The sequence below is a fragment of the Thamnophis sirtalis genome, unplaced genomic scaffold (assembly GCF_051295495.1).
Source record: "Thamnophis sirtalis isolate CommonGarterSnake01/CBP01778 unplaced genomic scaffold, rThaSir2_p1.2 scaffold_10, whole genome shotgun sequence".
Lineage (NCBI taxonomy): Eukaryota > Metazoa > Chordata > Lepidosauria > Squamata > Natricidae > Thamnophis > Thamnophis sirtalis.
In genome coordinates, this window is record NW_028261390.1 from 73,595,448 (window position 1) to 73,618,487 (window position 23,040).

At 47.0% G+C, this 23,040-nt stretch overlaps 2 protein-coding genes across 5 annotated transcripts; both read right to left on the reverse strand.

Moving 5' to 3' along the window:
- Window positions 1–486: 486 nt before the first annotated feature.
- On the reverse strand, window positions 487–10,453 carry NSG1 (neuronal vesicle trafficking associated 1). The gene is made up of 4 exons (XM_087724931.1): window positions 10,321–10,453; window positions 6,305–6,421; window positions 2,925–3,035; window positions 487–2,483 (listed from the first exon to the last, which is right to left on the reverse strand). Exons 1-4 carry the CDS (start codon window positions 10,447–10,449, stop codon window positions 2,283–2,285), a joined length of 558 nt encoding a protein of 185 aa, XP_087581057.1. The 5' UTR covers window positions 10,450–10,453; the 3' UTR covers window positions 487–2,282.
- Window positions 10,454–11,386: 933 nt separating this feature from the next.
- Window positions 11,387–23,035, reverse strand: ZBTB49 (zinc finger and BTB domain containing 49). 4 transcript variants are annotated; one of them, XM_087724928.1, is made up of 8 exons: window positions 22,930–23,035; window positions 20,158–20,330; window positions 18,112–19,187; window positions 17,228–17,274; window positions 15,418–15,491; window positions 14,071–14,153; window positions 13,568–13,729; window positions 11,387–11,961 (listed from the first exon to the last, which is right to left on the reverse strand). In XM_087724928.1, exons 2-8 carry the CDS (start codon window positions 20,307–20,309, stop codon window positions 11,387–11,389), a joined length of 2,169 nt encoding a protein of 722 aa, XP_087581054.1. In that variant the 5' UTR covers window positions 20,310–20,330; window positions 22,930–23,035. The 4 variants fall into 4 exon arrangements, with proteins under 4 accessions (XP_087581054.1, XP_087581053.1, XP_013912971.2 ...); XM_087724927.1 differs by lacking the exon at window positions 22,930–23,035 and adding an exon at window positions 22,739–22,917; XM_014057496.2 differs by lacking the exon at window positions 22,930–23,035 and adding an exon at window positions 22,471–22,917.
- Window positions 23,036–23,040: the final 5 nt, after the last annotated feature.

Here is a 23,040-nt window from a genome sequence, read left to right on the forward strand (position 1 = left end):
GTGCAAACTCTTTAACACTCAGGAACCTCCCAGAGGCCGTAGGGAGCCTTAGGCGGCAGAAGGAAACTGGGCGGCTGCCAGGAAATGCTCAAGAAAAGTGTTGACAGGTACAGGATCACAGCAGTGGGAAGTTGCCAAACATTTGTATGTGATGAAATGCCCAGCAGCTGTTTCTCCTTCAGGGGTGGGGCAGCGCTTGCCAGCGTGAAGGATGCCCACTGGTCTTCCCTGTTGGTGGAAGTGGGGGGGGGAGGGAGACCCCAAGCCCCCGAAAAAGCCTCCTTATGGAGAGGGGCTACTTGGCTCTTTCCAGAAACTCTCCACCTCCCTCGCCTCATTTTGTCTTCCCTTTCAAAGCCCCCATTGGCCCCTTGAGCTTTGGGGACACCAAGACTTTGGGGGGGGTCTGTGGAAGTGAAACACCCCCCCACCCCCCGGGATTCTTGCTGAGACATAGTCATGTAAATAATCATTATTAGAAAGGTGTTTTAGAAGAGGTTTTTATTGCAAGTAGGGTGATTGGAATCCTTCATTTCTTTTCCTCTTCGCCGCTGCAAACATCTATTTAAACATACGGAGTTTGAGACTGGAGCATACTATTTTATTTTACACAGAGTGAAAATGTCAAAAGTTACATGTGAATTCGGTGAAAGTACTGACTCCTAGGGAATAGAAACATGGTGCTGTGTGTACAAGAGAGAACTCCTTAATGCAAATGAAAGATTTGGCACATAAGTTATTGCTTTTTATGTATTCCACGCAGCAGCGATTACATACCAAAAATTGTACAATATGTAACTATATTTAATAATAAAATTTCCAACAAAACCATAAATGGAGTTTTCCAAATAGATCAATGCAAAAAAAAAAAAAAGGTCTGGAAGGAAATATAACCCAGAACCATGTTTGTTTTTGTAGAAGTATAGGGGGGGAAAAAGACGTGGATTTTAAAGTGTGTTTCTGTAAAATTAATGAAACTTTTGACATTCCACTGGGAAACAACACATTCAGAAGAACAAAAATGGCAGCAGTTTTGTGAGCTACAACCTGCAATTGAGAAGAGCATCCGAGTCAGCGCCAGAGTCTGACGGGGGGGCCTTCCTAGGGGCAGGGCAGGGTATTTCCAACCATCTCCTATCCTAGGAAAGATTCACAGATTAAAATGTGCTGCTGCTGTCCTATCCCTACAGGGATTGGCGGTGGAGGAGGAGGTCAGGTTTACGGCTGTAGGGGCTCCAGTGGCCAAACTCTCTGGGGGAGGAGCATCGGAAGGTCTTAATTTCCATCGTGTAGGAGGAGCCTGTCAGACAGTAAGCGTGTACCTGGCCCTGTGGGCTTACGTCCAGACAGTGGTCTTGCCCTCTTCCCCCTCCCTCCCTCCCTCCCTCCCTCCCAGGTGCCTTTGAATCCCCTGGATGTTGCCGTCCTTGGAGGCCCTCAATTCCGCCGCAGCCGGCTGACATCAAGATCCCACTGAGCTCAAGGGAACCGATGTCTCTTCCCAGCGATTCCCTGGCAGGGAAGGGCCAGGAAGGGCCCAAAGAAGGCTGCCAGCAAAGGGCATTTCACAACGTTGAGGTTTCCAAAAAAGGCCGTTCTAATGAAATACGTCCTTTCTAGTTACGCAGATTGTATGGGGGACTGAAGAGTTTCTGTCTTGTTTATCTGCCCCTCAGAATATGTTGTCCTTTTTAATTAAAACTCCTAATCTCTCATTAAAACGGCTCTTGAATGCCTAATTTCTATTTTGTTTGCACAAGAGCCGTTCATGTAGTGGGAAGAGTGAAGTTCATGCCATAACGGAAGCAATTAAGCCTAAAGGTCGTAATGGATGGAGTGAGCAAAACCAGAAGCCGGTTTTATTTCTAGGCCTTCATTTTGGAGCTGCAAGCCAGGCCCGTGAACGTTGGGATTTCAGAGCCGGTTTAAAGGGAAACAAAACACGAGGACACACGGTAAGAAGCACGTCATCCCACACCCCCCACAAGCCCTGCCCCAATGGAACTCTGTCAGATGTCTAAATTACAAGAATGCGCCTACTACGTTCGATGCCACGGAAGGAGAAACTGGTGCTGGAGCTCTGAAGCAATGCTGATGTGCCCGGGGCCATTAAGAGCCCCGTTTTCTTTTTCCTTGCTCCGTTTTGCAAAGCAGTTGGCAGCAACCAAAGCAATTACACAATAAATTATGAGCAACCTCTAAGTGATCCTAACAATGAGACATTCCATGAAAACCACCTCCGGACCCTTCCCCACCGGACTCCCCCTCCTCCCCCCCTCCCCCTAAACAGGTTTCTCGGCTGCCTCCGTCTCCTGCTCGGAAAGTTTCTCTTCCGAAAGCACCGTCATCCATGGAGAAACTGACCGGGTGATGGTCTGCTTGGCCAGGTTGTAGTGGTTGATCACCGTGTAGAACTTTCCTCGAGCGCTAGAGTCTTGCTCAGAATAGTAGCTCTCTAATCCCGCTGGAATGCATTGATTGTTCTGAAAGACACACACACCACACACACACTGAAAACCAGAGAGAGAGCAAGGTGGCCCTGTGTGTGTGTGTGTGTCTCCCCCAAAGTATCAGCAAAAGAGAAAGCGCTGGGCAGCGTCTTGGGCCCTTTGCATACCTTTCTTCCTCCCCCCTCCCTCCCTCCCTCTCTTTCTCTCTCTCAGAAGGAAGAAGCCTCTGCTTGAGGGTGGGGGGTCAGGGGCCAAAATGACTTGTTACAATAAAAAACAAGACGGAGGGGGGGGGCACAGAAAATACGGATCACAGGAACGAGTCTTCATGCCTGGCTCTTCTCCCCCCACCTCTACGCCTCAACACAGGCAAAATGCCCCCCCCGCCCTCCTTTGTACGCCCTCCTTCCGTGACTGACCCCCCCGGAGACCTCGCTGGCTAAGACCCCCCTCTGGCTTCCCCCCCCCCCTTACCTTGAAGACGAAACCTTCTGGGCAGGCCTGGTCGTACTTGTAGACCTTGTAGACCACCAGGAACCCGACGCAGGCGAGGAAGGCCAGGGCAAACAGGATCAGGGCGGTCGCCTGCAAACAGATTTGCCACTTCTGTTAAGCACACGCTGCTCCGAAACACTTCTGTGCAGACCGGAGGGCTGTCCTTGACGTCTCGCTTGGAGCTTCCCTACCTGATCTGGGAGTTTCCGTGGGGAAGAAGAAGAAGGAGACTCCCCCCATCGGGAGTCCGGCCAGATGCTGAGGACAAGGCCACCAAGGGGATCCGCTGGAAGCAAGGACGGCAGCGCCCCACAGTGACGGCCAGGAGTTGCTGTCCGTTGGAAGCAGTTCTCCAGCCACGCGATGCCTTTCCCTGTCTTGGCTCTAATGGTAGTTCCAGCCTTTACAGCCGGGGGCTGGGCCTGCATGATCCTGGACTGGTGCAAACCACTCCTTTCTCCGCTGCCACCTTGTCCGTCTGCCCAGACCGAGAGCACCCTGGGTGTCCGGCTGTTGGCCCTGCACTGCCCCTTACAACCCGTGGATTGGGCTGGGTTCTGCGGACCCTCTGCTCGGCTGGGCATTTGGCCTGCCTGCTGAACCACCATCGCATTGTTAAATCCACCAGCTGCCAGCTGCCCAGAGTTTCTCCGGATAGTGAGATGGGCAGCATATAAATTTAATAAATAGGTTTACTACTGTGTGACGGCTCAGTGGAGAACAGAGCACTCTGCTGTTCCTGCCTATTATCAAGCAAGTCCCTTGGCTGGACAGTAGAAAGCAACTGACCATACAGGGCTAGGTGATGTGGCCGTTGGGTTGGGTGCTACTCATGATGTTCCTGAGCAAGACGGGAGGAACTTCCAACGCACCCGTGAGTTTCAGTGAAGTGCTAAGAGGAGGATCACAGTGACATCTGCAAAGACATCAACCTTGAGAACAAACAAGAAAAGGAAGGGGAACCTTCCAGAGCTTTTCCACTCAGAAGGGGCCAGCCTCAATTTGGTGTGCTGAAGAGACAGGCAGGCAACTGATTTCAAGAAGATCAGAGAGAGGATTAAGCTGAAATGGCCTGCAATGAAGGTGTCTGATTCCAAGGTATCTTAAAAAATATTTACTAATTATAAAGACTCCTGGTAGTAGAGCATGAAGGCAGGTCAACGTCCCCATTATCAACCCAGAAGGCTGGAAAAACTGCTGAAATATCTATGAGAATCCGGTAAGCAACCTAACATTTAAAATACAAAACCAGAATAAGCCAATCAATGAAAAAGCACTGAGAAATGTTCTATCCAGAGGATGCCGTGAATCTGGAGCATAACTCAGCAGTGAAGCAACTGTAAGAAGTTGGCCTGTCTGCCTTGTTGGAAAAAAAAAACCCCGAGAAGAACATGGACAGCCACGAAAACAAACCGATGGATCATCAAACAAATCGGCCCAGAGTTCTTCTTTCTCGAGGCTCAAAATTATCCTACTTTGGACACATTCTGGGAAGACCCAGCGCTCTGGAGAAGGCGGTGCTCCTGCTGCTGGGAAAGACGGAAGGGCTGCAGAGCATCCAGTCAACTCAGCTGGAGGGTCCCGTGCCGGTTTGGCACCCTTCCCTGTTGGCCTTGGAAAACCCCAGGCACCCATACAGCTGTTGGGACATGGCAGCTGTTTAATTGTTCCTCTTACATATGGCAGACTGGCAGACTTTGGAAGACTTCCCTCCAAGGCTACCCACATGTTGACTGGCATTTCTGGGTGTAACAAAGGGGGGGGGGGGCTTGCGAGAGAGAGTTTCACGGCGAAAGCCTTCTGTTTGCTGAAGAGCCCATCCTTTTCCCTCTTCCCCTCTGGCACCGCGAACCGACACCACCCAGAGGCCTCCGCTGCCTCCCGAGGCCTCTCCAGGGCCCCGTTGCGTAGCGGCAGCCCTCAACAACCCAAGTCTGAAAATAATCCCCGAGCGATTCAAGCAAAGGGAATGGAGGCTTGTTTGTCTCCGGACTTCTAGTCTACACAGAGCAAGACCCGATCATCTCTCGGTTTTGTATTGCATGGTAAGTGGAAATATGCAGTGAGGTTTTCTGTTTTTCACAGGAGAACTGAGAAATCTTTAATCTATAATTGTCACCCGCTATTTGGCACAGGAAAAGTATTCATGGTCTCGGCATGCCAGTAAGAAGCAGAAACCAGTAAAACGAAGTTCATAACTAGACCCATGTATGTTTGCTCGTTTGTGTCTTAATTCGGGCATTTGGCTAGCCCACATTTTGAATTCCCCAGCTTTTAACCAGCCAACTTTTGCCCCTGTGCTGGGTGACTCTTCCCCCTCCCTGACTCAGCCCAGAATCCCCGGAGCTTTCCCGAGGGAACTCCGTGGATTTGCCTCTGCCGCCTGGGAGCTTCACTGGAAGTCTGTGTTGATTCCTTCAACTACATCTTCCCAACAAGCGTTAAGAAGCTTGTGGTGCGTAGCTGCAGTCTTTAACTTATCAATGCATCCATTCATTATCTTTTACAGCATATAAATTCCCTTTGGCATCGTCCTAACGATAAAAAAGCTAAAACTTTATAAAATAAGTAACTACATATGATGTACTACTGCACTTATTTTTATACTTGGTAAATTACAAAGCCTCTCACAAATTCATCCACAATCGTTGCTCTAATTCTTTATCATTTGATGCATAATTTGTATTCCTCGCGAAACACAAGACCTCCCTGGATTAATTCTCAGATCCAGGCATCTACCCAAAAGTCACTGCAAATCATTCAGATTCCCAGTCAACCATCTGGCATTATTTGCATAAAATGGGACTGCCATTCATGATATGAGCCAATAAACTGCTAACGTCATTGAGGTTTAAATCTGTGTTCCTTGCATATTTTATCAAAATAACAGCTTATACCACCAAGAAAAATTACACATTCTTCTATTCAAGTTAAATCACTGATGTAATGTCATCAGTAAATTTATGATGCTCAACCCTAAACCTTTAGGGTTATTTAGTCTATTTGATCACTGGAAAGGAGTAGATAAAAGGAAATTGAGAAAGTAGATAAATTAGTTAATATGGAAACGATGGATCAGATATTTGGAAAGTTCACCTCTAGCACATGTTTACTGCAGGTGAAACTGTTTCCATGCAAACACAGTTCTAAGAGTTCCCATCACTTTCACAGGGGTGTTGGGGGTGTGTGATATGTTAAACTTCAGCCCCTTAAGGCTTAAAGGATTCTGCAAGGAAGTACTGCATATCTTTAATTAACTTCCTGTGGCAATTATTGAATATAATATCTGCTAGAATTTTGAAGCGAGATAAATGTAACATTCATTTTTTCATGCTTAAAAACGAGCTGATGTGGCTTACCTTAAAACGTTCGGAGATGCCTTGAGTGATACTGACTGTGAATTCTGCAATTCGGGGAGAACGAAATTTCCCTTTCTTTCGATCGGGTTCATATTCTGTTCTTGTCTTCACCACCACCTTTTTCAATGAACACCAACAAAGGAGCCGTTACCAGCACATTCCCGCCTCACCACATCTGCCTCTGACTGCTTCTTTGGGTGGCGGTTTGCACGCAGCTTTTGGTCATGAGCCTCAGAATAAAGAGGTTGGAAGTGACAATCCTCCCCTATGCCATGGCCCAGGAAAGAGGTCTGTCCATAGAGCGCACAAAGGATCCCCCCCCCCCTGCCCCGGTTTGGTTTATTTTGTCCTTTCAAGCACACAAAACATAAACTTTGGGATTTAAATCATTCCCTGGGATTTTCTCCCTGGGGTGCAAGATGCAGACTCTGCCAGGAAATGCTTTTCCATGAAAGAAGACTGGAAAGGGCATTTTAAGGAGATTGGGTCCAACCATCTTATTTTCTAATCAGCTTTGGATTTATAATTATTTTATAAATTAATATGTGGTCTTTAAACAAATGCTTGTAAAGTGAGGACTACTTTAAAAGCCTAATTAAAAAGGAGGTAGGCATTTCCTGTATCCCACTGGGCAAATTGGCACCACATAAACTGGTCCTTGGCTGATCCTGATCCAAGGTGCCCTCAGGTGCCATTCCAATGTTCAGGCTGGGATCAGTTGTAAATGGCCTTCAGAGCAGTAAAACATGCACCCTTTGGAGATGTATGTCTAGTAAAAGACAGACCCTTTTGTTAGAAAAGGCTGAACAAAAATGGGATAGAGAATAACAGCAGCAGCATTAACTGAAGAAATGACTCTAGATATGACGGGTTAAAACAGGAGTGTGCACGCTTCTTCAACTGACGGTCATACTTAACCTCTTAGGGCCAAGTTGCGGTCTTCTGAGCAGCGAAATGGGGCAAAAGAAAGAACAACGTGAGGCCAATTCAGTTAGAATTCAATCTTAATGGAGCTGGAAGGGATCCTGAAGGTCTTCTAGTGCAACCCCTTGCTCGAGCAGGAGACCCTATAAACATTTCAGGCAAGTGGCTGTGCAGTCTCTCCTTAAAAGCCTCCAGTGATGGAGCACCCAAGACTTTTGAAGGCAACTTCTGTTGCACTGGTTAATTGTCCTCACTGTCGGGAAATTTCTCCTTAGTTCCAGCTTGATTCTCTCCCTGATTAGTTTCCATCCATTGTTTCTTGTCCTGCCTTCAGGGGCTTTGGAAAATAAGTTGAACCCCTCTTTGTGAACAGCCCCTCAATTACTGGAAAACTGCTATCATGTCCCGTTCCCCCCCCCCAGTCCTTTTTTCCTCTAAATTGGCCATATCAAAATCCTGCAGCCATTCTTCATAGTCTCCAACCAAGTTTAACCATCTTAGTTGCTCTTCTCTGCACTTTTTCCAAAGTCTCGACTCTTTTTTGTAATGTGGTGACCAAAACTGGATGCAGGATTCCAGGTGTGGAGCCTTACTAAAGGCTTTAGAAAGCGGTACTAATGCTTCTTCACGTGATTTTGATTCTATGCCTCTGTTTATACAGCCAAGGATCGTGTTAGCTTTCTTGGCTGCTGCTACGCATGGCTGGCTCATGTTTAAGGGTTCGTCCACCAGCACTCCAACATCTCCCTCGCGGTTGCTGTTTTTGAGCCAGGTATCATCTAATCTGCATTTGTACTTTGATTTTTCCTGCCTAGGTTTAAAACCACCTTGCCTTCCTCTACATTAAATAGGGCCCATTGTTCTCAACAAAGATCTTTCTGGATCCTGAGCTCTTCTTGTGGGTTGTTGGCTATTCCTGGCAGCTTAGTGTCATTTGCAAATTTAACGATGCTAAGCTAGCAGAATAATCAATACTCCAGAAGATAAAACTATGTTTATTTAATTTAAATCCTATTCATATAATGTCACATTATATGAACATTATAGTCTGAAAACAATAACGGGCTTCTTTAGACATGTTTAACAACATGGGAAGAGAAAATAATCAGTTAATGAAAATGATAAATGCTTTTGGTTCAGTCTTCTCTAACAGTCTTCCCCACCCGAATGATGAATGAATGTTGTGTACTATTTTACTCTTATGTATTGTTTTGCGTTTATTGTCTTGTACCCTCCCTTCCCTATTTTATGTAAGCCGCCCTGAGTCCCCTCAGGGAAAAGGGCGGCCTATAAATATTAATAAAATCAAAATCAAAATCAAATCAAACATAAGCTGAAAGTTTTACAAGGCAAATGCAAAATCTAGAATGAATCTCGAGACTGACAGAAACTTGTTGGCATGGCTATTTACAAGTGATCAGCTTTAAAACACCAGTCCGATAAACTGCATCTCAGAATACTGAAGGAACTAGCTAAAAATCTTACCAAACATTTGTATCTTATTTTCAAGAAACATTGGAGAAACAATTAAATGCTAGGTAGTTGGAGGAAATAAACATCCTTATTTTTAGAATTAGAAAATAGTAGGTTTCAGGGAATCTGATATTAATAGGAGGGGTATAAAACGAATCATAAACTGTTAACAACTTAAAAACAATGCTGTAATTACTAGAGGTCAACAACGTATGACTTTCCTAGTAGGTTGTAGGAACGTGTGTGTGCGTGCACACACAGGCAATTTGAGCAGATCATTGGCCAAAGTGCTCCATGACATTCTGGTCCGGTGGCATATGTGGCCGATTTGGAAATTGCCCTCATCAATTCTTCCTTCCAGATTGGACTGAGGAGCTTCAATCCTGGACCTCATGTTCCTCAATATTTTTATGAATGACTTGAAGCCAGACGCTTCCCAAAACTGCAGATGAATTTCTCAACAATGAATTCAGGAGTAGAACTAGGACCTTCCCAGACTAAAAGAACCTTTTTGGCTCGGGTGCTTTTACTTGGTACTTTTAAGAAAGAGTTGGACTCTAGGTTCTAAGTGCCTCTTTGAGCACCCCAATTTTAGGGTCCTAAGAAATGAAGAAATAAATGAGCTTATTGTACAGATGCTGGATATTCTTGACAGAGGGTTGTCGATTTAATTACTTGGTAGTTTTCAGATCTGAAAGGGAAGACGGCACTTCTGCGAAAACCTTACTACTCATTTAAGCTCATTAAAGTTCATAGGAGACAAAGCATCTGTCTGTATCCAGATAATTCCTACCACCCTGTTTATTTCACGGAGAAATGGGCGGAGATCGAGATCGTCTTTCTCTTCCCCCCCCCCCCCCCAATCCTCCTGCAACAGAAGCATCCAAGGGCGTCGGATACCAGCGGAGTAGTAAGCCAGGGATACGGGGAGGCCACACCCAGGGAAGAACAAAGCCTCTTCGCCAGGCGCGAACAAAGAGCCGCCGTCTCCCCTTCCAGCAGCCCTTCGCCACCATTTCAACCCCCAAATTTGCAGGTTTCCTTTGCGAGCCGATTCAAAGGGCCCATCGCCAATTCTGAATTTCCTCCCCAACAGCCTTGATTTTAAATTATAATTGTTCTTTGGACACGGTCGCTCCACAATTGACATGGAAAGATACGAATGTTAAAATATTCAACCATGTAATACAAAAAGGAGCTGGCTGACATATATATATATATGTTTGAAGCGAAGCCTGCTTCGCACTGAGCATCCTCCCAAAAAGTCACCGCAGGGAAATTCTTCCAGGGGAAGGAAGAAAGGAGGGGAAGGGAGGAATCTGGCTTTGCCGTTATGGGTGCGGGTTTCCCTGTGAAGGGCGCTGGGCCGAGGGTGGACGGAATCTACCCCCGCGGTTCCCCAGGAAGAAGCGCGCCGCCGCCGCCGCCGCCTCCCACCGGAGATGCCCTGTCTGGGTTCCAAGGAAGGAGCCCCTAGGCCGCCCTGGAGAGGCGCAAGCGACGCGGGGCGAGCGGGGTCCGGCAGGCGAGCCGAAGCCCTTGGCGGCGGGGATGCTCCGGCCTCCCCCCCCCCAGAGCCCCGCGAGGGGCAGCCCGGACGGAGGCTTCCCGCTCGCTACCTTGTCCGGCGCGGGGAACTGGAGCTGCCCGACGTCCAGCGGGGTGATGAGCGGGATGGTGTCGAAGCCGTCCTCCGCCGGGGCCGCCTTGCTGCGCTTCTCGCCCGAAGGGCCGCCCAGCTTCACCATCCTTCCCTCGCCAACAAGAGGAGCCTGCAAAAGGCCGCCGTTAGCCCAGCCCAGCCCCAGCCCCGGCCCCCGTCCGGCCTACCCACCCCTACCTGCTCGGCCCCCGCCTCGTCCGCCGCTGCCGCGCCGGCTTCTCGCCCGCTCCTCCGCCTGACCAGCCCAGCGCCTCCCCTTCCGCACGGACGGCGGCGGCGGCAGCAACAGAGGCTCCGGAGTGACGCAGCCGCGCGTGGCGCTCGCCTCCCCCGCCCTGCCGGCAGCGCCACCCTCGCCGGGGCTGCGGCAGGGCGCGCGGAGGATGGAGCAGTCGCTCACCTGTCTCGGCCGACGCACCTGCTGGGTCTCGCTCGACAGCCCGGCCCTGCTCAGTCCCTGCGTCCGGCTCTCCTGGCCTTTGGGCGGCCACCCGGGAGAAGCGACGCCCCGGCAATACCTGCCGACACACCCACCGCGGCCTCTCGAACCCCCCCCCCCCCAGCCGCTGCCCAGCCGCCTCCCTCCCTTCCCCCGGCAGCTGGTCGGCCCCTCTCCCATTGTGACATAGCAACCCCCCCCCTGCCCTAAGTGGCCTCTGGTGGTCAGAGGACCCAAAGGGAAGGAAATGGGCCAAACTGGACCAAACTTCCCTCACCTCCTTTGGAAGAAGTTAATAGCAACCCAACATATCCCCAGCCCTATTGTGTCAGCATTGCTGGTTTGTGGTGTTTTAAGCCCTCCCTCATGATGGAAAAGGGGTTCTGCAGGTAAATTCAGAGATGACTGAGGCAGCCTATAGGTGAATAATGAATTCTAAAAAGAAATAGAAGTCTCTAGGCAACAATTCAGTCAAGTACAACTTTGATATGGTTTTATTTACTTACAAGCAGGCACGCTGCTCTTCAGGAGGCCTCACTGGCCGGGCTCGCTCTCTCGTTCTGCAAAGTCTTCATGGTTAGGGTCACCAGAGGGTCATGCTAGAGAAGGCCCCGCGTTGGTTCGGGGCTTGGCAGGAGCCACGCACTTGCAGAGGAGCAGAGGAGCGAACTCCGGGAAGAGGGCCAGACTGCAGCGGCCCCTCCTCAGAGGAGACATGGCTTCCTTTAAAAGTGCAAGACGGAATCGGAGCTTCTGGGGATTTACAGGCTTTGGCAGGATCCAAACTCGGTTCCTGAGCGTCTTTTCCCACCCCAGGCCTTGCCCTGCCAAACGGTGCTCCCGGGGGCCCAAACTCATTTGGCGATTCCCCCGAGTGGGGTGGGCGTTTCTCTGATGGCGACAGGAAGGACGCTGAGATTTCCTGGGTAAAGAAATCTGAGCATTGGGACTTCTCGAGGTCAGGAATTTCCATTGCGTGAGAAAACTCCTCTGCAATAGCTGCACTTTCACAGTCAGCTTTACAGTGGGTTTTTTTGTGTCGACGTAGGACAGCAGAACGGCTGAAACATTTATTGCAGGTCTCACAGGGATACGGCTTTTCCCCAGTATGCGTTCTTATATGTCTTCGCAAATCTCCAGATCCCGCAAAGCATTTTCCTGTAAAATAAAATACTTATTGTGCTTTCAGCAAAGCTCAGTGTTTTAGTTCTAAAATTACTAGGTCTCAGTTAATGCAGTTTGTTGTTATGTGCGCCTATGCATCAAAAGCAGACTAGTTCTCAACTAGCCCAGTGGGCAGATCACATTCAGTAGCTTAAAACTGCAAGGAAGGCTACCTGTCGGGAGGGGCTGCCTGACTGTGCCAGCTATCAGCCGGCGGAAGGTGTGGAGAGTTCTTTGAAGAGAAGCTGGGAGGGTCTCTGCTGGAGAATCCCTAGTGGTTCCTTCCTGGCTGGGCTTAAAACAAAGCAACCTTTAAGAGTCCTTCCCACTCTCGCATCTGTGCTTCTACCACAACTTCCCTCGTTATGAGCCAGGGGAAAGCAAATGACTGACACTAGTCCAACTAAGAGACAAAGACACGACGACAAGTTTTAGTGAAACCTGCAAAACTGCCAGATAAAGGTGTTACACTGGAGACATTTCAAAGGATTTTTGAAGAAATGGGAAAGAAGCTTGAAGATACAACATCTGCTACTGAAAAAGCGCTATTTAAGAGAGACTTTAAAGAACTGAAAGATGCAAAGGAGAAGATTTTAGAATAATTTATAGGCTGATAGGATAAAGAAGTAAAAACAAATCCCAGCTTATGCAGAAATACTGGAAAATGAAATAGTGCTATAAAATAAAATAGCTATAAGACAGATGTGAAAATTAAACTGGAAATCCAGACAGTAACAATGAGTCACTTGGATTTATAAAAGAGGGCTAGAAAGCCACAAGGAATGGGAGAAAGAAAATTTGTGTGCAAATTAAATCCTACAAAAGCATCTTATCAGGGAAAGATTAAGAACGTTAAGAGCAAAAGAAAGGAATATAAATTTGATCTGTTGGATCAGGGTTTTTACAAAGTTCTGCCAACTTTGACTGTTTGCTGATACTAAACAGAAATGGTAATGAATTTTAGATTTGCGGAAGGTAAAGTCCCAAAGGTTCTTTTTTCAAGAGGCAACTGGACTTTCTGGGTTTTTTTTTTTTTTTTTTTGGAAGACGTTTCATTTTTCATCCAAGCAGCTTCTTCAACCCAGATGGGTAAGGACTGAGATATAGGAAGAAGGGATTCAGGAGAGGTAATATTCAAGAGGGCTGAAAAATATACAGCTTGTACTAATAAAAGAAGATTGGAAGATTTACTTCTGGAGATATTTTCTTTTTTCCATACTTTCTCTTTGATTTCAGTTTTTCTATTTTTTACTTTCACTTTTACTATTAAAATAGTAAAATCTTTACTTATACTATTCATAATCTTTTATAATACTATTTTGAAATGCAATTTTATTGGATCTTTACGAATGCCTATGGTTTCCAGTTGAGAGACGTAATTCTTGAAGTCTACATGATAACTATAACATATTGCTGTCAATTCTTCATTTGTTAAGGAGGGGAAATAATTTGCCATTCATTTGTTTGAGTGATCAACACTGTATCTGCTGAATTTTCATTATTTTCATATGTCCTCTAAGGATACAAATGAACAATGAAAAGGTTAGCATTTTTAGTGGAACTTTCCAAACCAGATCAGTAAAACTACCTTCTGACTTACCACAAACTGAACAATTATATGGCTTTTCTCCTGTGTGTCTGATCCTGTGTTTTACTAATTTCCGTGGTAAGTTAAAGGATTTCCCACACTCATCACACGTGAACACTTTTTCTGCTGCATGGTTCTTCTTGTGTTCCTTTAAATTACTGAAGTTACTAAAGCCTAAAGGAAAGAGAATTTGAGTCAGAATGATCAGTCATTCCCATTCATTTATTTCACAGGGTGAAATAAATTTTAAAAGAGCTCCATGCCCACCCCAGACACCAGAGCCAAGGCCAAAGGCAGGCCCTGAGCATGAAGCCTCCTGCCATTAACTCTTGACCTGCCAGGGGAGAGTCAGAGTGCACCAGAGCGTAACCAGAGGTGCCCTTGGGCGGCTGCTCTTTCTGCTACTGGAACTCCAGCTGGACGATGCCAGCACCCACACGTGGTCTAGTGGGGAAGGTGCACATGCTGGGATTACAGCTTGCTTTGCTCGCCCAGGGAAGTTCAACCAGACCTACCTCGACCACAAATATCACATAGATGTGGTTTTTCTCCAGAGTGAATAATAATGTGGCGCTGGACATCTCCAGAGGCAGCAAACCTGCAACACCATCATCAAAGCCACTGTGAATGCTCCAATAAGCACTTTCTGCACCATCCTGCCTTGACCGCATCATGTTCCTGGCAGGCCGGCTGGCCTCCCTCTGAAGGAAGCAGCCCACCTCCCCACCCCTCCCTGGCACCCTCTGCCGGGTTCCAGGCATCACCAAGACTCCCAGGAACTCCAGCCACTAAAAGGCCACCGAGGGCTGTGCCACCCCCTCCCCCCCTTCTGAACCCAGCTGCAGAGTCACATGTACGAATCAGGCCTGTTTGCTGCTCTACTAGAAAATTATAATGAAACATTTTGAAAGGCAAGACGGCTGCAAAAGCAAAAGGCAATCTAACGCCTTATGGTGAAAAATAGTCCTTTTTGTAAAAGCTGAGGAATGTGTTTCACATCCAAATAAAATGTTTACCTACATTTATATCAAATATATATATATTTTTATCTCTAGTTTTGTACTCAACATGAAAGTTAAGCTAGCTGGACAGCAGCTTCTTGTGAGGAAAGGGCTAAAAATAAAAAAAAGGAAAAATAACGAACCCTGCTAGGTTGTATCAGAATTGCTGATGGTTCACAATTTGAAAAATTTAAATTCGTAATTGATTAAGAACAGACGGAACAAACGATGTAGGACTCTTCAATCAACAGATAGCTTTAGAAGCAAAAGCTCTCTGCTCTGGGATAAGCCTTATTTTAGGAGAGAAGCATGTCGAAAACTATTCCAGCTCAGGCCTCACCTTGCATTGTCCCACTTTGTGCAGCTGTTCTGCCCACGGCTGCATTTGCTGTTGCGTTTCTAATGTGGTGCTGATACACATCTACCCCTAACCACCCTTCAAGAATGGGAGCATTTTCATGCTGGCCAAGATACGTATCTCCAGTTGTCCAATACACTGATTGCTGGCACTCCTCCTCTTCCTTTGCCTTGTGTTTTGGCTTCTTTAAATCATAGTTTGTTATAAGAATAAATATAATATTTATTGTCACTGTACTTAAATACAACGAAATTGGAATTTATAACTAGATACTTATGGTTTGTGCAATCCTTCTAAAATTGAAAAAAGGATCCTATTTTGTATTCTTGCATTCTCAAATCTAGTTGGAAGAAATCTAAGAGCCCCAGAACCTTTCCATTTAGGTATGATTAGCTAACAGATCTTCTGGGATGTCTTGGAGGACAGTGAATAGTATATCTCTACAAATACGACTAATAGGTATAAATGCATGTAATGTGTATGAATGTCACAGACATACAAACCTCTTCCCACAGATTTCACAAATGAATGGTTTTTCACCAGAATGGCGACGCAAGTGAGTCTGAAGATTGCCTGCCTACAAAGATAAGGAAATGTTTTTAATAAAAGGATGTTAATCAGAGAATTTTACACTTGGAAATGAAGATCTTCAAGTACTTCCTTATGCCAATAATGGCACACAGAAATAAGAGCAATCCCCCCCCCCCCCCGTGTTCCATTGCCCTATCAGGGAGGGCAAACAGGGAGGTGGATTCTTTAGGCACAAGTAGAGAATTCAACGCTTTATCAGACCTGGACTACAAAGACTTCACTCCCATCAGCAGGTGGGTTGAACACAAAGCCCCCCCGTCTCCCACAAGACAGGCACTTCCAAACGGAGGCCAGGTCTTTCTTCTATGGAACCAAGAGGTTTCCTCTACTGGAACTAGCCTAAACTGGGCGAGGATGATTTCAGTTGTGCAGAAGGATCCGCCACAATGTCCCGTTCGTTCCAGAGTCTACTGGGCTGTTAGGAAAGGCGGCCGGGGGGGGGGGGGGGGGGGGGAAAGTGACTTCTATCCTTTCACGGGGCGCTGGAGCAGGAACGGGCAACTCCAGAGCAAGAGGACAGCAAAGCAAGATGGCACTGGTGCTCGGCATCTAAGCCTATATTTGGGCAACAAGAACTACATACAGTTCTGCTTAAGGCAGAACAGACTTTATTTATGCTTAACTCGACATTCCCCAAAGCCAAAGGTCTGTGTGACGGCCTCCCTCCTTCTCTAGCGGACTTTCTGGCAGACTTTCAGTGAAAAATAGAGACCAATGCCACCATTCATTGCACAAGTAAGCACAACTAGAAGTTTCCATTGAGAAATCTGCAATCAAAATCAATGAGAGGACGAATGTTGCGCCCCTTTTAGGTGGCCTGCACTGGTTGCTGGTTGTCTTCCGGGTGCGATTCAAGGTACTAATTATGACCTTTAAAGCGCTCCGTGGCTTAGGCCCAGGGTACCTGCGAGACCACCTCCTGCCACCGGTAGCCTCCCATCGTCCAGTGCGATCCCACAGAGTTGGCCTCCTCAGGGTGCCGTCGGCCAGACAGTGTCGGCTAGCGACCCCCCCCAGGGGGAGAGCCTTCTCTGTGGGAGCGCCTTCCCTCTGGAATGAGCTGCCCCCCCCCCCCCCGGAGCTTCGTATAATCCCCGACCTCCGGTCCTTCTGACGCGCCCTAAAAATTAGCTGGCTTTTCAAGCAAGCCGGCCTGGCCTGAATAAAATAAAATAAAATAAATGATTATTGTTAATTTTAATCGATTTTTTAAAATGTTATTGTTAATCTTAATCGGATTTGTTTTTTTGGATATTCTAATTTTTTTTTAATCTTTTGTAATATGTTTTTTTTTTAAAATGTTGTACGCCGCCCTGAGTCCTTGGGAGAAGGGTGACATATAAATCCAATAAACCAAACCAAACCAAACCAAATTCTCAGGGATTAGGAATTCATTCTATCTCAAAATATTGTACGTTTAGAATCCAGAACTTGTTCATATCTGAAAATGGTAAATGTTCATAAGAATTTCTAAAATTTCACTTTAGGGAAGATAAGATTCCTTAGCAGCATCAATCACAGTGAACAGAAACCATGTTTATTTTTTTCTGGTGAAAAATGTTTCTTAAAAGTGTTTATCTTATTTTGTGATTCTTGCAGAATTGCCATAAAATCATACTGCGTACAATCTATTACTTGATCAATAGAAAAGGACTAGGTAGCATATAAACAAAAATAAACTTAAATGTAAAAGAATATTATACAAAATATTAAAATTCCTACCTGTGAGAAACATTTTCCACAAATGTTACATTCAAAAGGCTTTTCACCTAAAAGAAGAAGCAATTCTATTTGTACTTCGGACAACTAGGTAAAATTGAAGGCACTTAAACATGAACACTTGTCTTCAAGTCAACATAAAAATAACTAAGAGGACATTTGTAGTCAACATATTTTATATTCACAATTCTCCTTAATGCACCGATTAATACTATTTTATACTAATAAGATTTAATGAAAAATTAGCTTAATTTTGCGTCATTCTCTGAAGTCCACCCAGGAGCTGGTCATGCAGAGATACAAAAGTGGATACAAAATTGCTATTTTGAAATTCTACACCATAAAGCTGGGATTTGCAACTAAGTGGCACAGATGGATCCCAAATAAAATCATGGTCACTGAAGTAAACAGGTCCTATCAGCACAACATTAGCATCTCTATGATAACCGGAAGATCATAAAGGAGGAAAAAAATATCTTTTTTTTACAAACCATTTTCTTTCCCCTTCCAAATGGCTGTAAATGGCAGCACATTAAATATGCATCAACTACTCTGGCAAAGCGGAGTAATTTTTTTTAATGCAAAAAGTTCTGTCCAGGAGACCAGGCCACCCATCATGGCTTTATAAGAGCTACGACTGGCCCTTATCACAAAAAGGACCTTCTTTACTGGGGGGAAAACATGAAAGCTTCAGCACGTTCCCATGGATGAAGGCTATTCGATGAGGCCCATGAAACCTGATTGCCGCTTGATGGACTTGCGTGGTGGTCATGGTGGCCCCAGAGCCACTCTGGGCCGCGGCTGCCTTTCCAGCTGCCAAGACTACATGCTGGCTGCTTCCCCGTGCCGTCCCTGGACAGCTGGCCTGCCGTGTTAACTGACCGTACCTGTATGAGACCTCAGGTGGAGCTCCAGGTTGCTCGGATGCTTAAAAACCTTTCCACATAAGGCGCACGGATACTGCCTCTCCGGAAGGGAAACATCGAAGGGGCTCTCTGGCCCAGGCGGCTCCCGGGACGGCTCCAGTTCTACGCATTCGGAACTCAGGATCCCGCTGGGATGTTTCCCTTTAGGAACCTCGACCGTGGCCGTCCTTTTTGTGCTGCTCCGACTTCCTGATTCATTTCCTTTCGCAGCGGCTCCGTCAGGATCACCTGCAGAAGGCGGCTCAGGAGACCTTTGGGACTGGAGCAGATTCAGCCTTTGGAGGTGGATGGCTTTCTTGGGCCTCATCGGCTTGGCTGGCTGTACGGAGGCGCCCTCTGCGTGTTGATCCTGAGCACAGCCGTGTAAGGGCTGGGCGAGAAAGGGTGGGGGCAGGGGGGCGCAATCAGACGGCTCCAAAGCACATTGGGCGAGGCTGCCCAAAGTAGCCTCCTGAGCAGCGTCTTGTGCTGGAGAGATTGCAAAATCAGGGGGCACCTCTAGTAACCCTTCGCTGCTGGGGCGAATAGTCTCTTTGCAGAACTGTTTGCTGTAGAAGTTTCGGAGCTTGTAATGGCCATTGGGGAGTTTGAAGGACAGATCGGCCCTCCCAGGGCCCCCAGGGCCTTGCTTTGGCTTGGCTCCCTCAGCTGAGGAGCTGTGAGGCGCACACGGCTGTGACCCAGGTGGCTGGTCATCCAAGGCTTTACAAGCAGCAGTGGTGCAAAGGTGGAGCCCATCCCAGTGTCCACAGTGGGTATCGGCCGCCAAAGCATTTTGCAATGAAAATGCACCATTGCTGGTCAGACTGGCTGGTTGCTCTACAGACCGGGAGGTTTTTAAAAAGGAGTGACACAGATTCAAAATATTCTGCACCTGCAAGCAGCGGGCAACGTCCAGCAAGTTCTGTATATTATCCTGGTTGAGGTCAAGATGTGAAGTGTACATATAATCCAAGATCTGGCCAATGCCACCCACATTCTTAATGTCCAAATGAAAAACGTCATTCTTCTGGCTTGGGGAATTTTGAAAGAGGGTCCTAGGAAAGAAAAGCAGAATTACAAACATCCGCTTATCCTCCCATCCTCTTTATAGCATGAACATTACATGGCATCCCATTACATCTCCCCCACCCATGGCTCCCTGGCCTCGCCCAGAGGAAAACCTCCCTTTGCCTCTTAACTCCTTTCCATAGCATTAAATCACCCTCACCTCCTTCCTTCTAAACTATTTTTTTCTGTTTTTTAAAACTTTTATGTATACTTTTTGATATTTTTAACATTTTATGGTACACTGCTCAGAGTCCCTTTCTGAGGAGGTTGGCGGTTCAAAAATGTGAGAAGTAAACATAAAAGCGCACATATTCATCTATGTTTTGAAAATCTTGCTCAAATTTGGTTAGATAATTGCACAACCATACTGTTGAAAGCAGCATTTTTTAAAAAATAGCAAACATATTTAATAAAATTTGCAATCAGCCTACGATATTAACCATTTAAATGTCATCTTTTAATCCTGCTGTATAATTTCCATTTTCAGAGCGCACACCTTCAACAAAAGATGAGTTTGTAGTATTGCTGGTGGTACCAACAGACAGCCATGTTGTAGCAACACTGGTTGGAAATCACTGGATCTGAATGCAACCTAAGTATACGTAACTTACGTTGTGAACAGAGCTTTGCGACTTGATATTTTGCATTTTAATTCTGCATTTGTGTATGGCCACATTAATTAATAATATCTTTCCTATCAGAAAACTTACAGAACTAGACCCAGAAGTGTTTTTTCAGGAGGCAAGTGGACTTTCTGTGGGTTCCCCCCACTTCTTTGAATACATTTTGCTTCTCATCCAAGAAGCTTCTTCAGCTCTGACTGGATGGTGGGGAATGGGAGGGTTTATACTTTATAGACTTGGGGAAGTCTATAAGGATTGTAAATATATAACTCTTGCTAAGTTCTGCCTCCCACGCCTTACTCAATATTCATTAAAGTAGTTTGTACTAACATACCTAAAATATTGGCTAAAGGCAGCCAACACATTTTTATGTGCTTTGAAGGAAACCCCTTTGACCACCAACATACAATCGCAGAGAAGGCCCTGTATCCGCTGATTGTGGAGCTGCTGAAGGAGGTGACAACTGTGACTGGCAAAAGCATCCATGCTACAGCGTGTTTACGTTACCTAAAAAAGAAAAAAAATACTTTAGGGATGCAGTTATACTGGTAAGCATGTACTAAAATTTATAATTATGTACATCAGGGCTGCTCTATGCAAAAGGATTAAATGTTATATTGTTTGAAAATGCAAACCAAATCACAGTGGCAAGTTTCCCCATTTCACTTTTCCACCAAGGAGCTTTCTTAACCACCCAAAGGCAAACTCTAGACACAGTCTATCTTGGTCTTCCTAAAGTCTCTCAAAAACATCTCATAATTGGAATAGTCCTCAGGTGGTGCAACATTATGAGGGCGGGGCAAAGTGTAGTCACATGATCGCGATTTCCCATGTTCCCTGCTAGCTCTTCATAAGCAACGTCAGTGGGGAAGCCACCAGGAAGTCGGACGTTGCTCCTATGGATCCCTGCCTGCTTCCCTGCTACTCCTGTCCTCCCGCAGAGTGATCCGGGCAGCCCTGGGGTTACCACCGCAACCCTAGACTGCCGGGATCCTCAATACTAAGCGATGCAGTCACACGTTGTTGCGCTTTAGGACCGCATTGCTTAGCAACGGCAAGTCTGGTATCAACTGCCAAAGTAACCTGAGGACTAGCTGTGCCCATTTCGTTTATTTACAGGAAGTATAGATGGTACGTCAGAGGTGGCATAAGCGAAACAGCCTGCAAACACACAAAGTAGCAGCAATAGAAGTGGAATGAATCCTGGCCGTGAGCAGCAGCCTAGGCAGGATGTGGTGAACTATAAGGGAGAAAGGAGTTCCACAAAATGCCACAACTATCCAAAGATGGCTGACGGGGTCCCGGCTGATGCCCTGATTAAACCATGAGCCTCGAGCCTTTGACAGGGGGCACCAGGGCCTCGTTAAAGCCCAGTCCACCCCCCACCCCACCCGATTAGAGGCACTGGTGAATTTTATGTTGATACAGAGTCGAGATGAAATATGTCGGAAGGGTTGATGCCCAAGCAGCCAAAGGTGTGGCTGCAGCCACTCTGCCAACTGAAAGACCCCCGCAAGGAAGAAAGGCTCCCAGTCAAGAAAACGCTTGGAAAGAAGCTGAACAGGGAAGGGTGGGATCCCGGCTCTAGAAGAAGGTTTGGCTCCTGGGGAAGAGCCAAGAGGCGCCTCCCACAGACCAGAGAGTGTGATGGGGCTGCCTTGGAGACGACCAGCTGTTCATGGGGAATTAAATAAGACGGCCTCAGACACACCTTCCAAGGGTGCATTGAATGAATTTCAAGTAGTCCTTGACCTGCAACAGTTTAATTAGTGACCATCCAGTTACATCATCATTGAAAAAAGTGACTTTATGACCATTTTTCACCCTACGACTATCATCCCCGCATGGTCACGTGATCAAACGTCAGATCCTTGGCGACCGACTCATTTATCACGGTCCCCTTTTGTGAGCTTCTGACGAGCAAAATCAGTGGAGAAGCCAAATTCATTTAAAAACCTTTGTTACTGTAGGAAGTTAGCACCCACCCCTCTCCTAGAAGAATAAAATATCCTGGGAAATATTGAAAAAGGCAGAATATTATATTTTCCCTGGGTCAGAAATGGAGAAGCATTGTTTTTAGGCAGGGAACAGACTCACTCTTAATAGCCCCCACCTTTGTCAATGGGCCATTAAAAGGACTGGGTCAGTCTATTCTACATAACAAAGACCCCCCCCTCCTTCAGCTCCAGAGTGATGGGATTACAGCATGATAGTATTAGCCCTTTGCCCATCTCACCACAGGGCACCTGGGAACAAGCAAGGCTCAACCAAGCTTGGACTCAAAGCACAGCCTGGAGAGTTGCCCCTGCATGGCCCCATGGGAGGCTGGCAGCCAGGGACTTTCAGCACATCGCTCTCTGTTTCTTCTTCACCCAACATCTGGAAGCATCTGGTCCCCCTTTTCTGTTCTGGAGCTCAACTCCTGTGATCCTGTCCACCATTAAACCATCCTTCCAAGCAGCCTCCATGCTTCCAGTCTCTTTTTCCCCCTGAACGCAGAAGGACATTTCTTCCAACATTACTAACACCTGCAGTGATTCACTGAGCAACAACCGTGGCATAAAAAAAAGATTGTAAAATGGGACAAAGCAATCTTGCTCAGGAAGGGAAAACGGGGGCCCAGTTGTGGCCATAAGTGGAGGACTACCTGTGCAATGGGCGAGATGGAAGCCGACCTTTCCTTATCCCGGGAAGGCAGAGGAAGAGCCAAGCATCCAGAACCTACAAGGGGGATTTCCCTACAAGGGAGACGGGAGGAAGCCCAGAAACCAGGAGAGAAACCCAGCAGGCTCTGATTGGTTCTGGAGAACCGGCAGCAGAAGGAAATTGGGAGTAATTGGGAGAACCGGCAAAGCCAAGCCACGCCCACCAGGCCACGCCCACAGAACCGGCAATAAAAAAAACCCGAGTTTCACCCCTGCTAGAGACCAACGGCGTCATTTCCATCAGGAGGACACCAGAGGGGACCCCCCACAACCACGCAGGGACACGTGTCAGCCGACCCCATCGGAAGCGACTGGGGGAGTCGAGGGAACCCGGCCACAGGTAAGCAGGCGGGGCGGAGCCTCGGCGGACGGAAGCCCGAAAAACGCCGCGAGAGACTCACAGCCAGGCGGGGCCGGATCCCGCGGAGGGGGGAGGAGAGGAGGAGCAGGAGAAGAGCCGCGCGCCGACGCCATGGAGACGCTTCCCAATGGAGACTCCTCCCCCCCCCCGG

Bases quoted from the DNA above. Each gene is read 5' to 3' on its own strand.
- NSG1 (XM_087724931.1), bottom strand. From the start codon at position 10,449: ATGGTGAAGCTGGGCGGCCCTTCGGGCGAGAAGCGCAGCAAGGCGGCC. The intron at 6,422-10,320 runs GTAGCGAGCGGG...TCATTGAAAAAG, and splicing joins AGTTCCCCGCGCCGGACAAG to GTGGTGGTGAAGACAAGAAC. The intron at 2,484-2,924 runs GTAAGGGGGGGG...TGTGTCTTTCAG, and splicing joins CAGAAGGTTTCGTCTTCAAG to AACAATCAATGCATTCCAGC.
- ZBTB49 (XM_087724928.1), bottom strand. From the start codon at position 20,309: ATGGATGCTTTTGCCAGTCACAGTTGTCACCTCCTTCAGCAGCTCCAC. The intron at 17,275-18,111 runs GTACGGTCAGTT...TTCTTCTTTTAG, and splicing joins CCACCTGAGGTCTCATACAG to GTGAAAAGCCTTTTGAATGT. The intron at 13,730-14,070 runs GTAGGTCTGGTT...TCTTTCCTTTAG, and splicing joins ATGTGATATTTGTGGTCGAG to GCTTTAGTAACTTCAGTAAT.